Source organism: Vanacampus margaritifer, chromosome 4 (genome assembly GCF_051991255.1).
Source record: "Vanacampus margaritifer isolate UIUO_Vmar chromosome 4, RoL_Vmar_1.0, whole genome shotgun sequence".
Lineage (NCBI taxonomy): Eukaryota > Metazoa > Chordata > Actinopteri > Syngnathiformes > Syngnathidae > Vanacampus > Vanacampus margaritifer.
The window spans coordinates 10,037,223-10,054,938 of record NC_135435.1 but is presented as its reverse complement, the minus strand read 5'-3'; the positions used below and the strand labels follow the sequence as shown (position 1 = coordinate 10,054,938).

The window sequence follows — 17,716 nt, the reverse complement described above, 5'->3', positions numbered from 1 at the left end:
CGATAAAGCAGCTAAACACACCTCTCCTATAGTTGATTGACACACAGATATGAGCTAATTGGTTAACCTCTACAGCCCCTACCAAGTACATCATTCACCTTTCCTTACAAGTGTTGTCCCATTTCTCATGTTATGCTTTAATTCATCTTTAGCTCCACTCCTCCTATTCCTTTTTCATCTTCCCACCACATATTTCAGTGTGTCCTGTTGTGTAGCGAGAGAGGGGCATGCGGCTTCTTGGTTCTTATCTCGTTGGCAGCACATCTGTAGATGCTATCGCCAGCCTTGTTTCTGTGCTTTGGCTCCAGCCAAGAGCAAGTAGTTTGAAAATGAGATGAATGGAAGCTTGGGCAAAAGGAAAATGGAACTCCAAGTGATGCAGATGAAGAGAACATAAGAGCATTGTGTTAAAATGTTTAGATATTCCACCCATTTGGGAAATAACAAAATAGAATGTTATTCTTGTAAATTGACAAATTAAAAAAAAAATGGTGCCATTTTCACTGCTAAAAGCGCAATCCCTCCACTCTTTGTAAATAAAATAAGAAAGCAAAACAGCATTTTGAGAAGCGACATCCTTCGACCTCGGTAGACAATATTAACTAGAAGGGCGTGCTCAGAGTAGGTTATTCAAATTGTGGTTGAACACACTTGACTTGACATATAAAATCCAATGTCATTGGTTAGTGTTAGCGCCCTGATGTGTACTCTTGCCCTCCTCCGGTATGCTATAAAGTGGTGAGCTATGGCCCAGTAGGATTGCTCATTTCAATACACATACACAGACGTGTCATAAAATTACTGTGATGAGATTGTTTTTTGCCAGATATTCATAATAATCACCATCTTTCACAATACAATCAAACAGAACATCTCAAAACATAAAAAAACAGTCCATAGAGCGCTTGGTCTGGCACAGGCACAATGTACAAGTAGGCGTGTCACTCGATGCTGTAATGTGATTGCTCAATGCCATAACTGGCACTTAGGATAATAGAAATAGACAGAAATAACCCAGATTTAAGGAGGGGAAGTCCACGGAACACCCGATCACGCCACGGCGCATGTGCACCCACAATGTATTGTATGTGTTGATCACTCCTCTTGCCAGTCTTTCATAACCACCATTACCACCTTGCCATGCACAATAGAAATAAACTAGTAGAAATTTGCCAGAGTCAGGGAAGCTCAATAAAGTGATTGAGCAGCGTGGGCGCAGGCCAACGGAAAAAAAGAAGAGAAGTCCAGCACGAGCACTAGCCTAGCTAGCACTATCCTTTTATCTGGGAAAAAAACCTCATGTGTATTTAATCAAAAGAATATGTGATGTGCAATTCCTTATGGTGATTACATTGATGAAAAAGCAATATGCTCGTTTGGAATTAGAAATTAATGAGAAGTATTAAAATGTGCTCATCACTACGGCTGTTCAGCTGATGGATTCTTTCAGATCATAAATATAGCGGTCCTCGGTCCTGACAAATGACAATTCGAGGTTACAAATGGTGTGCAACGAACTATTTTGCATGGAGGCAAAAAAAAAACGGTAACAGCAGTTTTTAGATGTTTCTGCCCACTAGCACACCTGATTCATATAATCAGCTCCTCAGCATGCCTAATAACAATCCTGATCTTTAGCATCCAGTGTGTTGGTAGGCGGAAACATCTAAAACCTGCAGGACTCCGGACCTCGAGAACCGGAATTAGTGAAACTCTGATATAAAGCAAACTTGTAATTACAGGCGTGGTTCCTTTAAACATTTACTGTAATTATGACTTTAATATTGTTTTGCGTTGATGTAGATAGTGATCAATAGGGGTGTTAAAAAAAATCGATTCGGCAATATATCGTGATATTGCAGCGCACGATTCTCGTATCGATTCAATATGCAGCCGAATGGATTTTTAAAGCTCAATTTTTGATGGAAATATTAAACAAATGTCTTAATTAGAATTAGGATTCACATTTTAAGCATGGACAAATGTTATATTAATGGAACATTAAGCCTTAAAATTTGATTTCAATGCTGTTTAAACATGAACCAGATTGCAACCTGTTTGTTAATTAATTAATTATTAATCTCTCTCTCTCTCTCTCTCTCTCTCTCTCTCTCTCCTCTCTCTCTCTCTCCTCTCTCTCTCTCTCTCTCTCTCTCTCTCTCTCTCTCTCTCTCTCTCCTCTCTCTCTCTCTCCTCTCTCTCTCTCTCTCTCTCTCTCTCTCTCTCTCTCTCTCTCTCTCTCTCTCTCTCTCTCTCTCTCTCTCTCTCTCTCTCTCTCTATCTCTCTCTCTCTCTCTCTCTCTCTCTCTCTCTCTCTCTCTCTCCTCTCTCTCTCTCTCTCTCTCTCTCTCTCTCTCTCTCTCATATCGATCTGGTGGATAAAAAGCTAGCTAGGTAATACACTGGCTAATATTTTGAATTGCTAAAAATAAGAATTTGAACTAAGGTGGATGTTTTGTTATCTCTGATTCAGCTGCTTTTGCCGATATTTTAGGATTCTGCCATCGTTTCATTTCAGTATTTGTATCAAGGTACTTCTACTTGAAAAGACTATGACTGTGAGCGTATGTCTCTATAAATGCTGCAAGAGATGGTTATCATTGACCTTAGAGCAAAGGATATTCTGCAGTTTTATAGTAACACATCACACTTACAGAGATACAGCAGAATACATATTAACCATGCAGTTAGTTGTACAAAAGGCAATTCTGCACTCTATGCACATTACAAAAATGAGTTTGGCATGTCCACAGCTTGTCTCCACCAATCAAAACGCCATGAAGACGGTGCATGGCGTGGAGGAGTCTTAACATCCTCCCCAGGGTCGTTCCACACAGAGTTCACTGGGGCTCAGTCAAAGCAGGCATTACATGCACATCCATGGCTACACTCCACCCAAGTGACATATCTCTTGCTTTCAGCCTTCCCCATTCATCCGGCGTAAGTACACACATACGTGTACATTAAAATGGATTTCTAGTTTCAGTCTGCATGAATGGTTCCACGATGGCACTACATTTATATATAGGCTTTTATTTGGTCCCATTCCCTTTGCAGCATCCACAGGACAATCATTATCCATTCATTCAGTACTCCTTTACAGCTTTGAGAGCTATACTGTTTCTTGCTGTGTGGGATGCCACAACAAAGCAAATGCAAATGAACTCTCCATTAAGGATTATCTGGCAAGATACTGACATTTTTTTAACTCATTTTTGTCACTTGTGAATTATAACAACAAATCTACAATCTACAAGCAAAACACTTTTTACTTGATGTTTAATCCAACAGTGTTAAAGAAAATAAATGTTCTGAATGTTTTCCACCACCGTCCTAAAAACCAATAATTATACCGATCTCTGAAGCATACGAAACAAACTGAGAATTTAGCACCTTGCTTCTTCACTCCATGTAATGTGTTCCATCAGTCCAGAATATAAAACGAAATACTCACAGTTTTGCCACCTCAGCAGGAACCAGGGAATGTTAAATATGTATCTTAAACATGTTTAATTTAGATGAAGAGTAGCAAAACTGAAACCTCCTTTCTGCTACCGCTGGCCACTCTACACAACTGAAGAATGGTGCTGGGCATTATCATTACCAGGAATCAGACAAAAACAAAAGGTATCATTGCTCATGGGAACATCAGTATGTGTAACATATTTTTGGAAGCTATTCTATGCATAATTCTTCCAGAGCGGGTGATAAAAAGTCCTTGAAACTCTTAACAAGCCCGATACCCCCACGACCAGACTCACTTTTACGTCCAACTAGTTGAGGAACAAAAGGACGCGTTTGAAAAGAGGTCTCCACAGGATAGGGAATCTGCAAAAACTTGTGAGAGTCAAGTCTCTTTTAGGGTTCAAATACTCTATGAAGGCCAATTTAGCTTTGAAACGGGATCGTTTTAATATGGATTCTCCCAAAACTGCCTCTTGCGCGCTTGGATGGGCAAGAGCAGATGAAAGGGTGGAGGCACGCATGCTCGTCTGTAACAGGCTAGATACACACAGGTGACCTATTAAAGGCAAAACATGAATAAATCAGAAGTTTGATGGTGTGAAAAATATTCATACACAATGACCTTCACGGTCACCTGATCTCAACTCAGCTGAACAGCTACGGGAGGTTTTGAACCAGTGGGTTGCACAGGTCTTCAACTGTCATCTTCGTAAGACCAAATGATGGAATCTCTCTCCAATTTCTTTTCAATTTCATGTAATTTACTATGCTGATTATGATCCCTCAAGAGAAAATTCAACAAGCAGCATTGCATGGAATTTATAATTCAAGCCAAACAGTACTGACCTTACAACCCCTGAGACACTAATAAGGAAGGACACTTTAGATAGTGAATTTTAAAGAGGGAAAGGGAGGATAAACACAATCCTCTTGTCTGGCTCTTTTTAAATACAAATAAAGGAGTGTTTGAATTTGTCCAGTTCTGGATGAGAGTCTAAGTATTATATCATTGCTAAAAGACACTTAAAACTATACACATAGCATAACCCAAGAGAAGGACTGAGCAATAAACCTTGGCTTATGGAAACATAAAAAGGAGCATGTAAAAAACATCTTCATGCACTTATTCTGTGGAATAGATCGTTTAAGGTAGGCCCAGTTTCATAAAATGATATTTTCACAGCTAATGTACAGCTACAACTAATGCTAATTTCACAACTGTTATAGTCAGACCTCATAGGTTTAATGAGCCAATGCTGTCTGTTGACAGCCAAAAATAATACAAAGCTACCCATTCAAAAAAAGTAATGATTATCCAATACTATATACATCACAGGGAGGAATAAAAAAAGAAAAATGCGCGAGAGCTGGCCAGTTGCAGATGATCGACATGCTTGTGCTTTTATTACCGCTACTTGAAGTTATCTAATTGATGTGTCGATCCAGCAGCATCATTACGTTGTGTGAATTCATGATTGCTTACACTTTTTGACAGGACTAAAGTCGATGTTTTGATGGGCTAGTCAACATAATTATACTCACTGAAAATGTCTGAAATGAAATCTGGAGACTGGTGTGAGACTCAAGGGGATTTGACAAACGCTTGAAGTAAATCCACATAGTGGCAGCGAGAGCTAATTCAAAACTGAATGGGCATCTCAGACACAAAACAATGTTTTCGAGATGATAAAGCAAAGGCATCTATAAAAGACTTTGGCTAATTAACGTGTCATGCTAGCTAGCAGACAGTTAACTGACTCCCTGATTCCATCCTCCGGGTCCAATTTGAAAATGAGAGTATTAAGACGAAATCCCTGAGGTTGTGTAGAAGACTAGTATTGAACAGTGAACATTTTTTTCGTAAGGGACACGAATAAATCCCGGCACTACTGTTTTGCCACTGATGCACTCATTTGCTCGGTATCCAGTGTGAAAGCGGGTATACTGTCAGAGGTGTAATAGGGCAGTTTACAATTACGCCCAAACTACTATTTTTAGAACAGCGCACAGCGCATGGGCAGTTGATTTTCAGACAAGAAACACAGGCAGGCGACTGAGGGAGTGTATACGTACGAGGTAAAACTTGTGGACTGACTCGCTATTTCACCATAAATATACCGACGTAATATGGTTACAACAAACCTCTGCTGCTTTGGTGTCTGCCGTTATATGACAGGTGATGTTGTGACCGGGATCGAATGAAGGGAGTTTCCAGAGGAATGTCTCCGCTGGGTTCAAGTGTGTACAATTAAACGGCAGTGCAACACTCAAAGAAATGCTTCATCAAATTTAAATAACACGGTTACGTCAACACGCAACTATTTCATTTAAATTGGATGAATTTTGGATGACAAAAATTTAGCTAATGTTCTTAACTTAATACTAAATGGTGTCTGTGCAACAATCGTGAGTCTTAGGTGTTAAACCTTTGCATGCTGGTTCAGACTGCAACCCGCAATCTCACATTGGTAATTTAAAGCAAGCTGGGAAAAAGTTGATAAAATAATAGCTTTGATGGCCAGTGTGAAAGATTCTTACATTGGAAATAGGCAACTATGCGGGTGGATTTTAACCAGAGCCAATGATAGATAGAGTTTGTCCAACTCAGCAAGGTAACAACATGGCGACGCTGTGATTGGTCAACTGCTGGTCACATGTAATATGGATCCCATGTTGTTACCCTGCTGAAACCGAGTTGGCCAAACTCTCTCTATCAACGGCTCTGATTTTAACCCCCCTCCCCTCCTTGCAAAAGGTCTACTTAGATTGCCAATGAAAAAAGGGGGCGATTGGTCGCATTCGAGAGCCTTAGAAAGTTTAACTCTACTGATACTGCTTTTGAAATTAATGTTGTGTTCAATGACTCGCCAGATGTAAATTTCCTCATCAATACAGACACACATACAGTATGCACATAGAACAGAGGTGTCTGGAGAGAAGCGATAGGGCCATTCCAATCAGCCTCCTCGCCGACCCAGAGGGCCTAATCAATCAGTGGATGCGCCTAAAATGGAGCCTGTCGTTTTCCTACGACCAAAAAGACTTCCTGCCAACACTGTTCTCCCGAGAGGGTAAAAAGATGGATTTCCCTTCCATTCCATCCTAGACTCGGATCTCCCATGTCATATTTTGCCAACCTCTGCATATGAGCACAACAGCTTTTTGTGTCTGCTGCACACCCGCATCTGGCCAGAACAGCTTGACTGCACAGTTTTTCTCCTCTTAAGTGCATTTTTCTGTCCGTTTTTCATTACTCAATCTCCGAGGGTAGATGAATGTTTTCATTTTTCAGCTCAATCTGTGATTAATGCTCCTTAGTGTTGAAACAGTCTCTCTATTGCTTTTCTACTCTCCTCTGTGCCGGAGAAAGATAGAAATCAGGGTAATGGAACACCACTATGACCCCGATTCCAGGTCAGAGCCATTTGTCATGGCAATGACCCGACACTCAGAAGCAAGACAGTACATAATTGTTCAAAAGAGGCCATCACATTACAAACTGTAAACGAATGGTACCATTGCAATGTAGCTTCGAGATCACGTGTGTAGCAGGCTGGAAACTCACCTGTCAGCGTTTGTCAGTGTCCTCTTCCGCCTTGTAAAAATAAAAGCATTTTCATTGCTGCATGTGCAACAATTTACTGTGTCCATGCACCAAACACCTCCCGCCCAAGCACTTCTTCATGGAATTATATGTCATTTAAAAAAAGGCAAACTAACACAAATCTGAGCACTGAACATTCCACGTAGCTGGCAACTGGCACCTGGCAAATGTAACCGTATCCCCCCACATGTATAAACGCAATTGCACCAACACTCAAGGATGCAACATTTCATCACCAAGCTGCTGAATTACACTTGTCAAGATACACCCCCCTCACCCATGTCGACAGACTATCCGAAGTATCATTATCATAATTAACATTACATACTACAATAACTGGAGCTTTTAGCCATGTTAAAATGCTAATTCCTCACCAAAAACATCACCAAAGTGGTGTTTTTCTCCATTCACCGCTCATTGAGAAATTCTAGATCATTCTGCTCTCCAAGCAACAGCCCCTCCCAACCTGAGAAAATGAGCTGTTAGCACTTTTTGACGTCATTAGGAGCGGATCCACCCCCGCACCGCCTCTGCGGACTAAATGCCCGCCCACTTTCTCGGAGACCTCCATGGGATAGTGATAAAAGTAGCCTTTATCAATAAACATTCTGTCCAAATGAATTCAAAGCAATCACGTATTCTTCACATTTGCAATCCCAAAGTCCTTCTTCTTTCTTCTCTCTTCTTCCCTGCTCCTCCGCAATTTCCTGCGGCAAGGAGCCGTTTTGGTTCAAATGTTTATTGAAGAATTGATGGCTTGCATTGCGTAGCCATTCAGAGGAGTTTTCAAATGAGCCCCAATAGCAGGCTGCAGCCAGCTCGCCAGGGGTGCGGCAAGCACACGGGGAGAGGCGGGTTTTTACTGAACCGGGCGTTTTACTTCCGCATTACAAAACTAACCAGAAACACACTGAATATTTCATTAAAAATGACATCACCATGGTGTCACAGGTAAGATTTAATCATTATAAGTTTATGGTTTCCTGTAGAAGGGTTTAAATACCGTGGTGTAATCCCTTTAAATATTACTTGAGTAAGAAGTATACATGGCTCTGAGTACTGTTATATAATCTTTCTGAGTATATAGTAGAGCTCGGACTATTTGTTTTCCATTTAACAAACAAGTCCTAAATCAACGCTAATGGCTTACCAATTGTACTTTTGACGAAAAACAAGTCAATGTCCGAAAATAATCCACTTTGATCATAATGGTAAATGGATTGCATCTACAAAACACTTTCTCTACACCATATGTTGTTCAAAAGTGTTTTACAGAATATATCGGTGTGTTTTTTCCCCATCAATACTGTAAGAGCTCTGTGATGTTCATGGGGAAAGCTCTTTGTGTACTTTTTTCTTATGCCAATTTGAAATAATGTGCCAGGTTTAGAAATAAAGAGTTTGATGGAAAATATTTTTTTTTTTAGTAAGTTGAAGCCCTAATTACATGAGAGTGCTTCATCTGTCACTACCAACTAAGAAACTCTTATGTTAATTATCAACCCCCGTACAGCACAGTTCACTTACATGCACATTTTCCGAAAAAAAAAACAGGTAATTAAAGATTTACTCTCAGACTCAACTAAGTCAATTTTTCACATCTCCTTTAAAGTTACTTTCTCATAAAACCTAGTCACGTTGGATATCACAAGCATCCTTTTATAAACAATATCAATTTAAAGTTTAGAAGACTGAACCTAAACTGATGGAAAATCTAAGCAAAGGGAAAATATTTTGTATTCTCTTTCTGGTGGTTCCTAGGAAAACGAATGACATGTTTGTGCTGTTGTTTTATGACGACTGGTTAGCCATTTCTTCTCTTTATGAGTAAGCACTGTGGTCACAGTGGAAGTGCAATGCAAGGGAGTCTGTGTCTGTAGGCCATTGGGTGTGTTTGAGCTGCGCAGAGGAATGAGAGGATAATAAAGAAATAGAGGCTAGGAGAGGTAGTAAAAAGAAAAGATGGGGGATGTTGAGTCATTGAGGAAAAGAGTCAAAAATAGCAGGAAGCCAGTGAAAGTAGTTTGACGAGAGAAAACTGCAAAGGGATCATTGTGGACAGTTGAGCCTCAACGCTACCAAGAACATGCCTCTTTCTGGTTTACATCAGCTTGTGCATGTATGTCACTGATGAATGAAGAAGAAAAGCAGGTTGTGATGTTAAGAAAGTGTATCAGATTTTAAAATATTTTTTGAGCGCTAGCTAACAAGACTGTGCTGGTCTTCAATCAAAAATAGAGATACACGTTTATTCTGCTAGAACAGGAAAGGGATACAAATAAAAATCCTTGGTAAGATTAACAATACAAATTCAGAAGTTTTAGCCTGTCTTAAAATAAATCAACTGATTAAAAGATGTGCCTCAATACTTTTGTCCTTGTTCTTTCCATACAAAGAATCATACATGAAGGCGTAATGATAATAAAGGAGCTTAGCTGTCTGCAGCGTTAACACAAGGGAATCCTCGTAAGTGAGAAGGCAGTAGTTACAAGTAGAGATATTTAAATTTAATAACAGAGTCATTAATTAGGGCTTGAGAGACGACCCCGTGTTATCGAGACATGAAACCCATGGGCACTACCATCCACTGCTAGTTAGCATCTCTGTGGATATTGAGGTAGACAGCTTTTACTAAATGCTAATGACTACTGGTGGATCACATCTCTATGATGTATACTGCCACCTGGAGCGGCGGAGTCCCCTCTCAATATTCGCAAAAGAAGAAGAGATGGAAATGGGCATAAGTCGCATGTCCATTCTGCGCATTTTCAGTAAGTTTGCTTGAAAAGATTCAAAACATTTGGATGGAAACCCAACTAGTGACACTTGAGCATTTAACGATCATTTTACGCATCATTATATTTACTAAAATATGTTTCAGTTATCTACATTAGTTTACATTGGACTTTTAATATAAATACTTAATGTGTCAATTTTAGTAAAGTTATAGCAAGACACCCACATGTAGGGGGGAAAAAGCAACAATTCAGACTATTGTGTTTTGTTCCATTTGAATGCTATTTTACCATGTTTTGGTGACATTCATTTACTATTTCCAAAACAAAGCAGGCGTTATAGTCATCTTGCCCAACAGTGTCCTTAATGTGTCTTGAATAACACAAATGAGTAACCAAGAAGTAATGATGACAGACTTGTCGCATAATATTAGGAAATTTGAATAAATGGCGGCCCAATTTAAAAAAAAAAAAGGATTAAAGAATGGTGATGCTCCTAATACCTTCAAAGGGCATCCAGCTCTATCAGAGCACATATATAATGCTTCGTGTTTTGCTTCTTCTAGGCTTCATGGGACAATTGGCTTGGCTTGTTGTCTCTATACACCTAATTAGTGACTGAGGATGAGGAATAACGCGAGAAAACTTACCGATATACCGGCAGAACTATGTGAAAGTGCATGTTAGGGGGTGAGGATTTAGACCTAACAAAGGCACAGCAGAGAGCAGGGACAGAATTAACTCTCCGTTTTCTCAATTGGGGGTTTCCCCTTTAATAGCAGTGAGGTGTGACTCAATTTGAGCAATTGTGGAGAGCTGAGTTCAAAGCCTGACGGTGGGAGGAGGGCGTCTGTGTGGGAGAACAGCAGACAGTTAAGATGGGATTTCTCATTAGTTGTGTAGCGCTTTGTGTCCTGGCTATCACCGCTGCACACCGCTCATTCCCTCTCTGTCCTATAATTCCTCTCCCCCTCCTTTTTCTCACTAAGACTCAAACTGAACACATAATATTGTGCCCCCCACCCCCAACCCTCCCCCCATTACGAGAGCCCGGGTGCAGTTCCATGATATCTGACTGTATATACACAAGCTAAACCATACAAAAGAGGCCACATGACAAAGCACAAAGGAGACAAGGGACATTTCGTCATAATCTTCTCCCAAGTCACATTGGCATTATATGAAGGTTCTGCATCCAGATTCCAACAATAAATTGCACATTTTGTTACAAATGTATTAATAGCTGCTATTAAGCACAATAAAAATGCACATTCATTATAAGAACTTTTTTCCCCATGTAATTGCAATTCCCTCAGAATATACAGCAAGATACTGTCCGACTACAATCCCAAAGAAAGCAATTATGAACTATAAAATGATCACAGCATATTAAAACTGCAATTTGCATATAGCGTGCAAATACAGTATGCCGCCCTGGGGATGTGAACAGCTATCAGTACAGTACAAGCGTACTGAAATGCTTTGAGATGATACCATGCTTGATTCTTAGCATTCATGCTAATTCATCTATCCATTTTCTTGACCAATTGTCCTCACAATCACAGGTGAGCTGGAACCTTTCCCAGCTGGCTGGCGGTTGTGTTCCGTCAGTCAATTACACCCTGGACTAGTCAGCAGGCGATTGCAAGGCATATATGACAAATGTTTACACATTTACATCGGCCTAGGGACAATTTAGAGTCCTGGAGAAAACTCACATGTGCATGAACATGAGAACTCCACACAGGAAGGCTGGAGCTGAGATTAAAAGCCAGCACCTCACAACTGTGAGACAGACGTACAAACCACTAGGCCAACATGCTGCGCTAGTTTCAAATTTTCATAGACACAAAAAATATATTAATAAAAGTATGAAAAGCAGGATATACAATGCTGTGTATTTTCATTTTTATTTTTTGTACTGATATAACAGTATCAATAATACACACAATCAATTAGGGCTGATATGGCCAAAATTACAATCTTGATTCCCCCCCCCCCCCCCCCCCCAGCTATTCAGGACACTTACGATTTTACTTTTGATCTAATAAACCCAACAAACATTTATTTAAATGTTTAATTTATTCAAAAATAATTCCTGCGTAAAATGTTCAGACAACAATAATGTATGCTGATTCTAAATCAGTTTTAACAAACTTAACATTCATAGTTTGTGCTTAAATGCCACAATTAAGTAATTGGTAGCTATTGTAAACGTGTCTCGTAAACCACACATCCAGCATTCTGCAACTTGTGCAAAATTACAACTCACAATGACATTTGGATGTAACAGAACATAAGAACAACAGCTTTTAAAGACAACATTTGATTTCACAATTTAACCAATTTTCAACGATTTGATTTTAAAAATGACGAATATTCGAATTAATTTGATTTATTTCCCAGCCGATAATCAATTAAGTGTGATATTACTCAATGCTCAGGGTTACTTACAATTCATACAATATCTTGCACATCTGCTTTCACCCACAAAAATAAATTAACATGATAGTAAAAAAGTTTTTTTTTTTTTTAAACAGACTAGAAACATGCCCAAAAAACCAGCTCCTTTTGCCCCTAAAATATGAGACAGCGCAAGTAAATGTAGATTTTTGTTTGTTTGTAATTTCTTCTTTTTTTTTGCTGACACACTTCTGCATCAAAAACAGGATGTTGTGATGACACAAAACAAAAACACACTTGGCAAGACTCAAACTTAAATCAGGGTTAGTTGAACGATGCAAACTGATGCTTTGTCGTATAAAAATGTTCTATTTTAAATATTGCCATGGTCCCAAAAACATATTTATAGTTTTTTAAAATGTTTTTTTATGCGAGAACATACAGAAGGCTTTGATGCAGCCTCTGAAATAAAGAGAATGCTTAAAGCAATGATAGTTATTACATTAACGACCAGCAGGTGGCAAAGTATAAGAGAGCAACCACAGCCATGTTGCAAAAAGGCTCTTTTTCCAGTGTTTTAAACAGATTCGTGAATAATGATGACACTTAGCTATATTCTAATGCTAATTCCTGCAAAACGGAAACAGATAAACATGTACTTTTTTCCTGATGAAAGGAGAGCCTAATCTTTCTTTTGGTAGGTTCCATGTTTTTATAGTAATAGAACACAATATTCTGTGGGCCTTGCAAAATTAGTCAAAATCCAGTGAAACAGCCGGGAGCGAAGGGGGTTGCTTCATTGAAAAAAGACGACCATTGCTGGAATGTAGCTGCAAAAAATATACTTCATTGAGCACTTTCAGCCATCTAACAAATCCATTTTGTATTTTATGCTCATTCATTGATAGAATTTACTCAAACAAAAAAAGTGCTATCCAGTAGAGCACAGACAGGAAGCATTCAGTTTGCCAAAAAGGAAGGGGGGAAAAAACTAATTAAAAATGTTTTGCTCCATAATAACACTGTGCAAATGGGAATCCTGCTTACAAACACGAAGCAGAACTTGCTATACTTAAAATCAATATTAAAAAGCCAAGTATCCAGTTAGACAGACATGTCCATTTTAAAGACTGTTAAAACGGGCATTAATGCACATTTGTACGACGATGTATTAGGGCCACGTACATTTTTTTTGTTTTAGATGGCGGGGCCATTTTCCAAGAAAAAAACTTGTAAATTTGCGAAATTATAAAGTGGCAAAATTGCTCCCGCCCTCTAAAAAAATATATTTATACGAGGCCATAATGCGCCGCCGTACATTTCCGCCAGTGGATTATTATTATTTTTTTTTTTTAAGTTGAAGACCTTTTCTATCAGACCTCTCCATGCGGCATGCGCAAGCCCTCCATCGGATTTAAAACACACGCAGATTCAAGTTTCAGGCCATTTGTACGTCCTGTTGATGAATTGAGCGTAATGGCATACCAACATAATTTTAATTTAAATGTGCACATTCAACTAATACTTTTAGATACAGACGGAATCTGAAGAGACCGTTGGTCACCCGTCGAGTGTGTGCAACCCTAACTTGGGCTATTATCGCATATGAGTCTATAACACCACGAATCACATCATTATAAATAAATAACAATAACAATATAAAATACAATACTTTCATAAAATCAACTTTTAGATTCCCGTTGAGTGTGACATGGTCATGCATGTAAACTTTGTTCGCCGATGGAGGGCTTGTGCATGCCGCATATAGGTCTGATAGAAAAGTTCTTCAAAAAAAAAAAATCCATTTGCGGAAATATGCTTCTCACAGTGAGAAAAATAAAACTCCCCCTTTTTTTTTTTTTACTGGCGGGAATGGGCTTTCATATATACCCGGTATCGTTAAATCTTAAATCATTTAAATGAAATGAGCTCTGTTTTGGCAGAAAGGATAACAATGAAGCGCATTTAGCATTTTTTTTTAGTCAGTGCAAATGTGTGAGCATTGACAGCAGGAGCCGCGGTGTGTCAACGATGTCGCTAACGTGCGGAAGTACGCGCCACGTCTCCTGGCAATCAATCCCAGATATCACCCTAATAATTGTCAGATATACTCCGTGCCACGCCAGCCATCCGTGACTTGTTCGGTCATTACATCAGAGAGGTCACGCCCACGCCACCCTCCGCCTGCGCCTAATGGCCTGCACTCGCGACACTGTAATTAACCTTTTTACAGGCCACCTGCCCGCCAGCTGCAGGTCCGTCATCAACAGCCATGCTTGTGACAAATGTAAAGTAAAGCCTAAATGATATGCGTGTGCATGTGGCTGAATCGAGGCGATACATTTATGAATCGCCGTGGAAAAGTAGGTGTGTCCGTAACGGCTGACAACTCCTCGAGTAGAAAGCGATTGCATCTAACGTCCAATCACGGTTGACCCCCTGGCTATAAGCCTGTCTGACAGGGGAGCTCATCTCAAGTCTCCGGTTGCATTATATTTCCACAGAGCTGAGAACTGACGGGTCGGTTTAGTGCCCTGCTATGGCTGTTAAATCATTTCAGAGATACACGTTGTGAGTCAACCGGATGAATATTTTGTCTTGCTTGAGATGAGTACTAAAAAGAGCATGATGACCAAATCATTGCCATATTGTTAGTGTTCATCCAATAAATAATGTGTTTTTAAATAATAGCCTGCAGCTATATGGCTGCCAGTGAAGCTATTGCTTTGATACTGGGGAAACCTATTTATCCTTCAGCTACACCAGTGTTGTTGAAGACTAAATTAATAGGAATTATATCGCAATGTCAAGCAAAATATCATGTACATGAGAAATGGAATCAAAGTGAATACAACAAGGTCCTAATACCAAACAAGCTCATACTACAGCATAGATATACATAAGCCCAGCAAAAGGCCTCTCGAGTATCTTTAACCTGCCAGCATTGTACAAGATGGGAAAATCAGTAAATACATTGCTGGGCTGCAAATTGAATTTCAGGGCACGGCTTGACTCGAAACACCTAATAATCCCATGTCACTCACTGTTCTCACACTGAGAAAGGTGACATTGGGCTAGCAGGAATAGAAAAGACAAATCAGAATCTTTTTCATGCATGTAGTGTCCATAAAAGCAGTGCATTCATGCTTCTGCTGGGTGGTCTGGTGAACCATTTCAAGGACAGAAAATCCATTACAACAAAAGAAAGCAACTAACAAACTTTTTCCCATTGACAAATGAGAGTATTAGAAGAATAGTAGCAAATAAAAAATAATTGAATAGGGGTGTTAGAAAAAAATTATTCGGCAATATATTGCGATATTACAGCGCGCAATTCTCAAATCGAATTTTAAACATACATTTTTTATGGGAATATTCAACAAAACATCTTAATTAGGGTTAGGATTCACACATTAAGCATGGAAGAATGTTATATTAATAGAAGATTAAGCCTTAATATTTTATTTCAGTGCTGTTCAAACATGAAACCGAATGCAACCTATTTGTTAAATGCAGTGGCTCAGTTATAAGCCTGAATTTTCAGATAAATAAATACATTTTCATACAAATCTTACAGTGTACATGTACAAGTTTACTGATTAGGATTTTCTAAATTTGAGTTCTTAAAAAAAAAATCGCAATAATCAATTTATAGATTCGTATTGGGATTAATTGGTATCGAATCGAATTGTGACCTATGAATCGTGATACGAATCGAATCGCCAGGTACTAGGCAATTCACACCCCTATAATTGAATATTAAATCACTTTGTGAAATTGTATCGTAATTTATGTTACGAATTGTGCATTGAAATCCTAAGTAGGTTCAATGCCTTGCTTTCGGAGATTGTGCTGTCCACTATGTTTCTTTTTTTTTTTCCTTTTAAAACAAGCCACTTAACTCATTTGTTCCCAAAAATGTATAAAACAATTCTATTTTAAATATTGCCATGGTCCTCCAAAAATATTTATAGTTTTTTTAATGTTTTTTTATGTTAGAGCATAGAGAAGGCTTTGACGCAGCCTCTGAAATAAAGACAATGCTTAAAGTAATGATAGTTATTACAAAAACGACAAGCAGGTGGCAGCAAAGTATAAGAGATCAACCGGGGCCATATTGCAAAAAGGTTCTTTTCCCCAGTGTTTTAAACATTTGTGAATAATGATGACACTTAGCTATATTCTAATGCTAATTGCTGCAAAAACGGAAACAGATAAACAGGTACTTTTTTTCCTCATGAAAGGAGAGACTCTAATCTTTCATTTGGTAGGTTCCGTGTTTTTATGGCAATAGAACACAATATTCTGTGGCCCTTCCAAAATTAGTCAAAATCCAGTAAAACAGCCGGGAGCAAAGGGGGTTGCTTCAGTGAAAATGGCTGGGAGTGAATGAGTTAAAATACACGACAATTGCTGGAATATAGCTGCAAAAAATATACTTAATTTTGCCCTTTCAGCCATCTAACAAATCAATTTAGTATTTTATGCTCATTCATCAATAGAATTTACTCACACAAAAAAAGTGATATCCAGTAGAGCACTGTCAGTTTGCCAAAAAGAAGGGGGGGGGGGGGGGATTCTAACTAATTAAAACTGTTTCGCTCCATAATTACAATGTGCAAATAGGAATCCTGCTTACAAGCACCAAGCAGAACTTGCTATACTTAAAATCAATATTAAAAAGCCAGGTATCCAGTTAGACAGACATGTCCGTTTTAAAGACTCCAAAAAGGAATTCATATGTTAAACGGGCATTACTGCAACAATGTTACCAGAACGGAAATTATAAGTAAATGAAAAGGGGGAAAAAAAACAGCAACCACGTAATTGTCAACATACGAGTTGCCATCCCTACCTGCAACAAAGAGGTGTGCTGTGCGACTAGAAATGGATCCTAGGCTTTCAATGGTGGCAACACATTGGTATGTGCCCTCATCGGGTTTGTTGTGCTTTGAGTGGACCACATGGGTGAAGAGTAGGGAACCGTCAGGGAGTATGCGCCGTCTCTCATCCGAAACCAGACTCATGAATGTGCCGTCTTTCTTCCACTCGATGCGTGCCGGTGCGGCTGCGTCGCTGTGTGCGGAACAGTTGAGCAGTGCAGAGTTCCCCCGAATGGCCACTGTGTCCCGGGGCTCCACCGTGAACCAGAATGGGCTGAAAGGTTGTGCTGCTGATGCTGGGGAGGCAAAAACAAAGGAGAACATTGTCAGTTGGAGAGTTCAAACATTCTCATCTTATCTTTGGCATTATTGTGTCATCGAGATTTAGAAATTGCTTTTGATGGGCCATGGACATGGTTTGGAGAAATAAATTATGCAGGTCATTAAAAAATTACTGTTTGCTAGAATTAAAAAAGGAACTTTGGAATGCCACGATTGGTCAAAAACGCATAAAATGATGTTCCTAAAAAGAAAGAAAGAAAGAGATTTTTCATTATGAAACCACAATCCTCATTGAAATTGAGTGGAAGGACCTGACAAATGTAACCCGGGCGAGCCTCGCTGGC

The 17,716-nt window shown here is 39.2% G+C and overlaps 1 protein-coding gene across 12 annotated transcripts in view; it reads right to left on the bottom strand.

The window, feature by feature from the left end:
* The window catches only part of neo1a (neogenin 1a), a 175,182-nt gene that overhangs the window by 98,782 nt on the left and 58,684 nt on the right, over positions 1–17,716 (bottom strand). For all 12 annotated transcript variants that reach the window (XM_077563980.1, XM_077563983.1, XM_077563987.1 and 9 more), the window contains exon 2: positions 17,063–17,386. In XM_077563980.1, the coding sequence (XP_077420106.1) occupies positions 17,063–17,386 (324 nt within the window). The remainder of the gene's footprint in view (positions 1–17,062; positions 17,387–17,716) is intronic.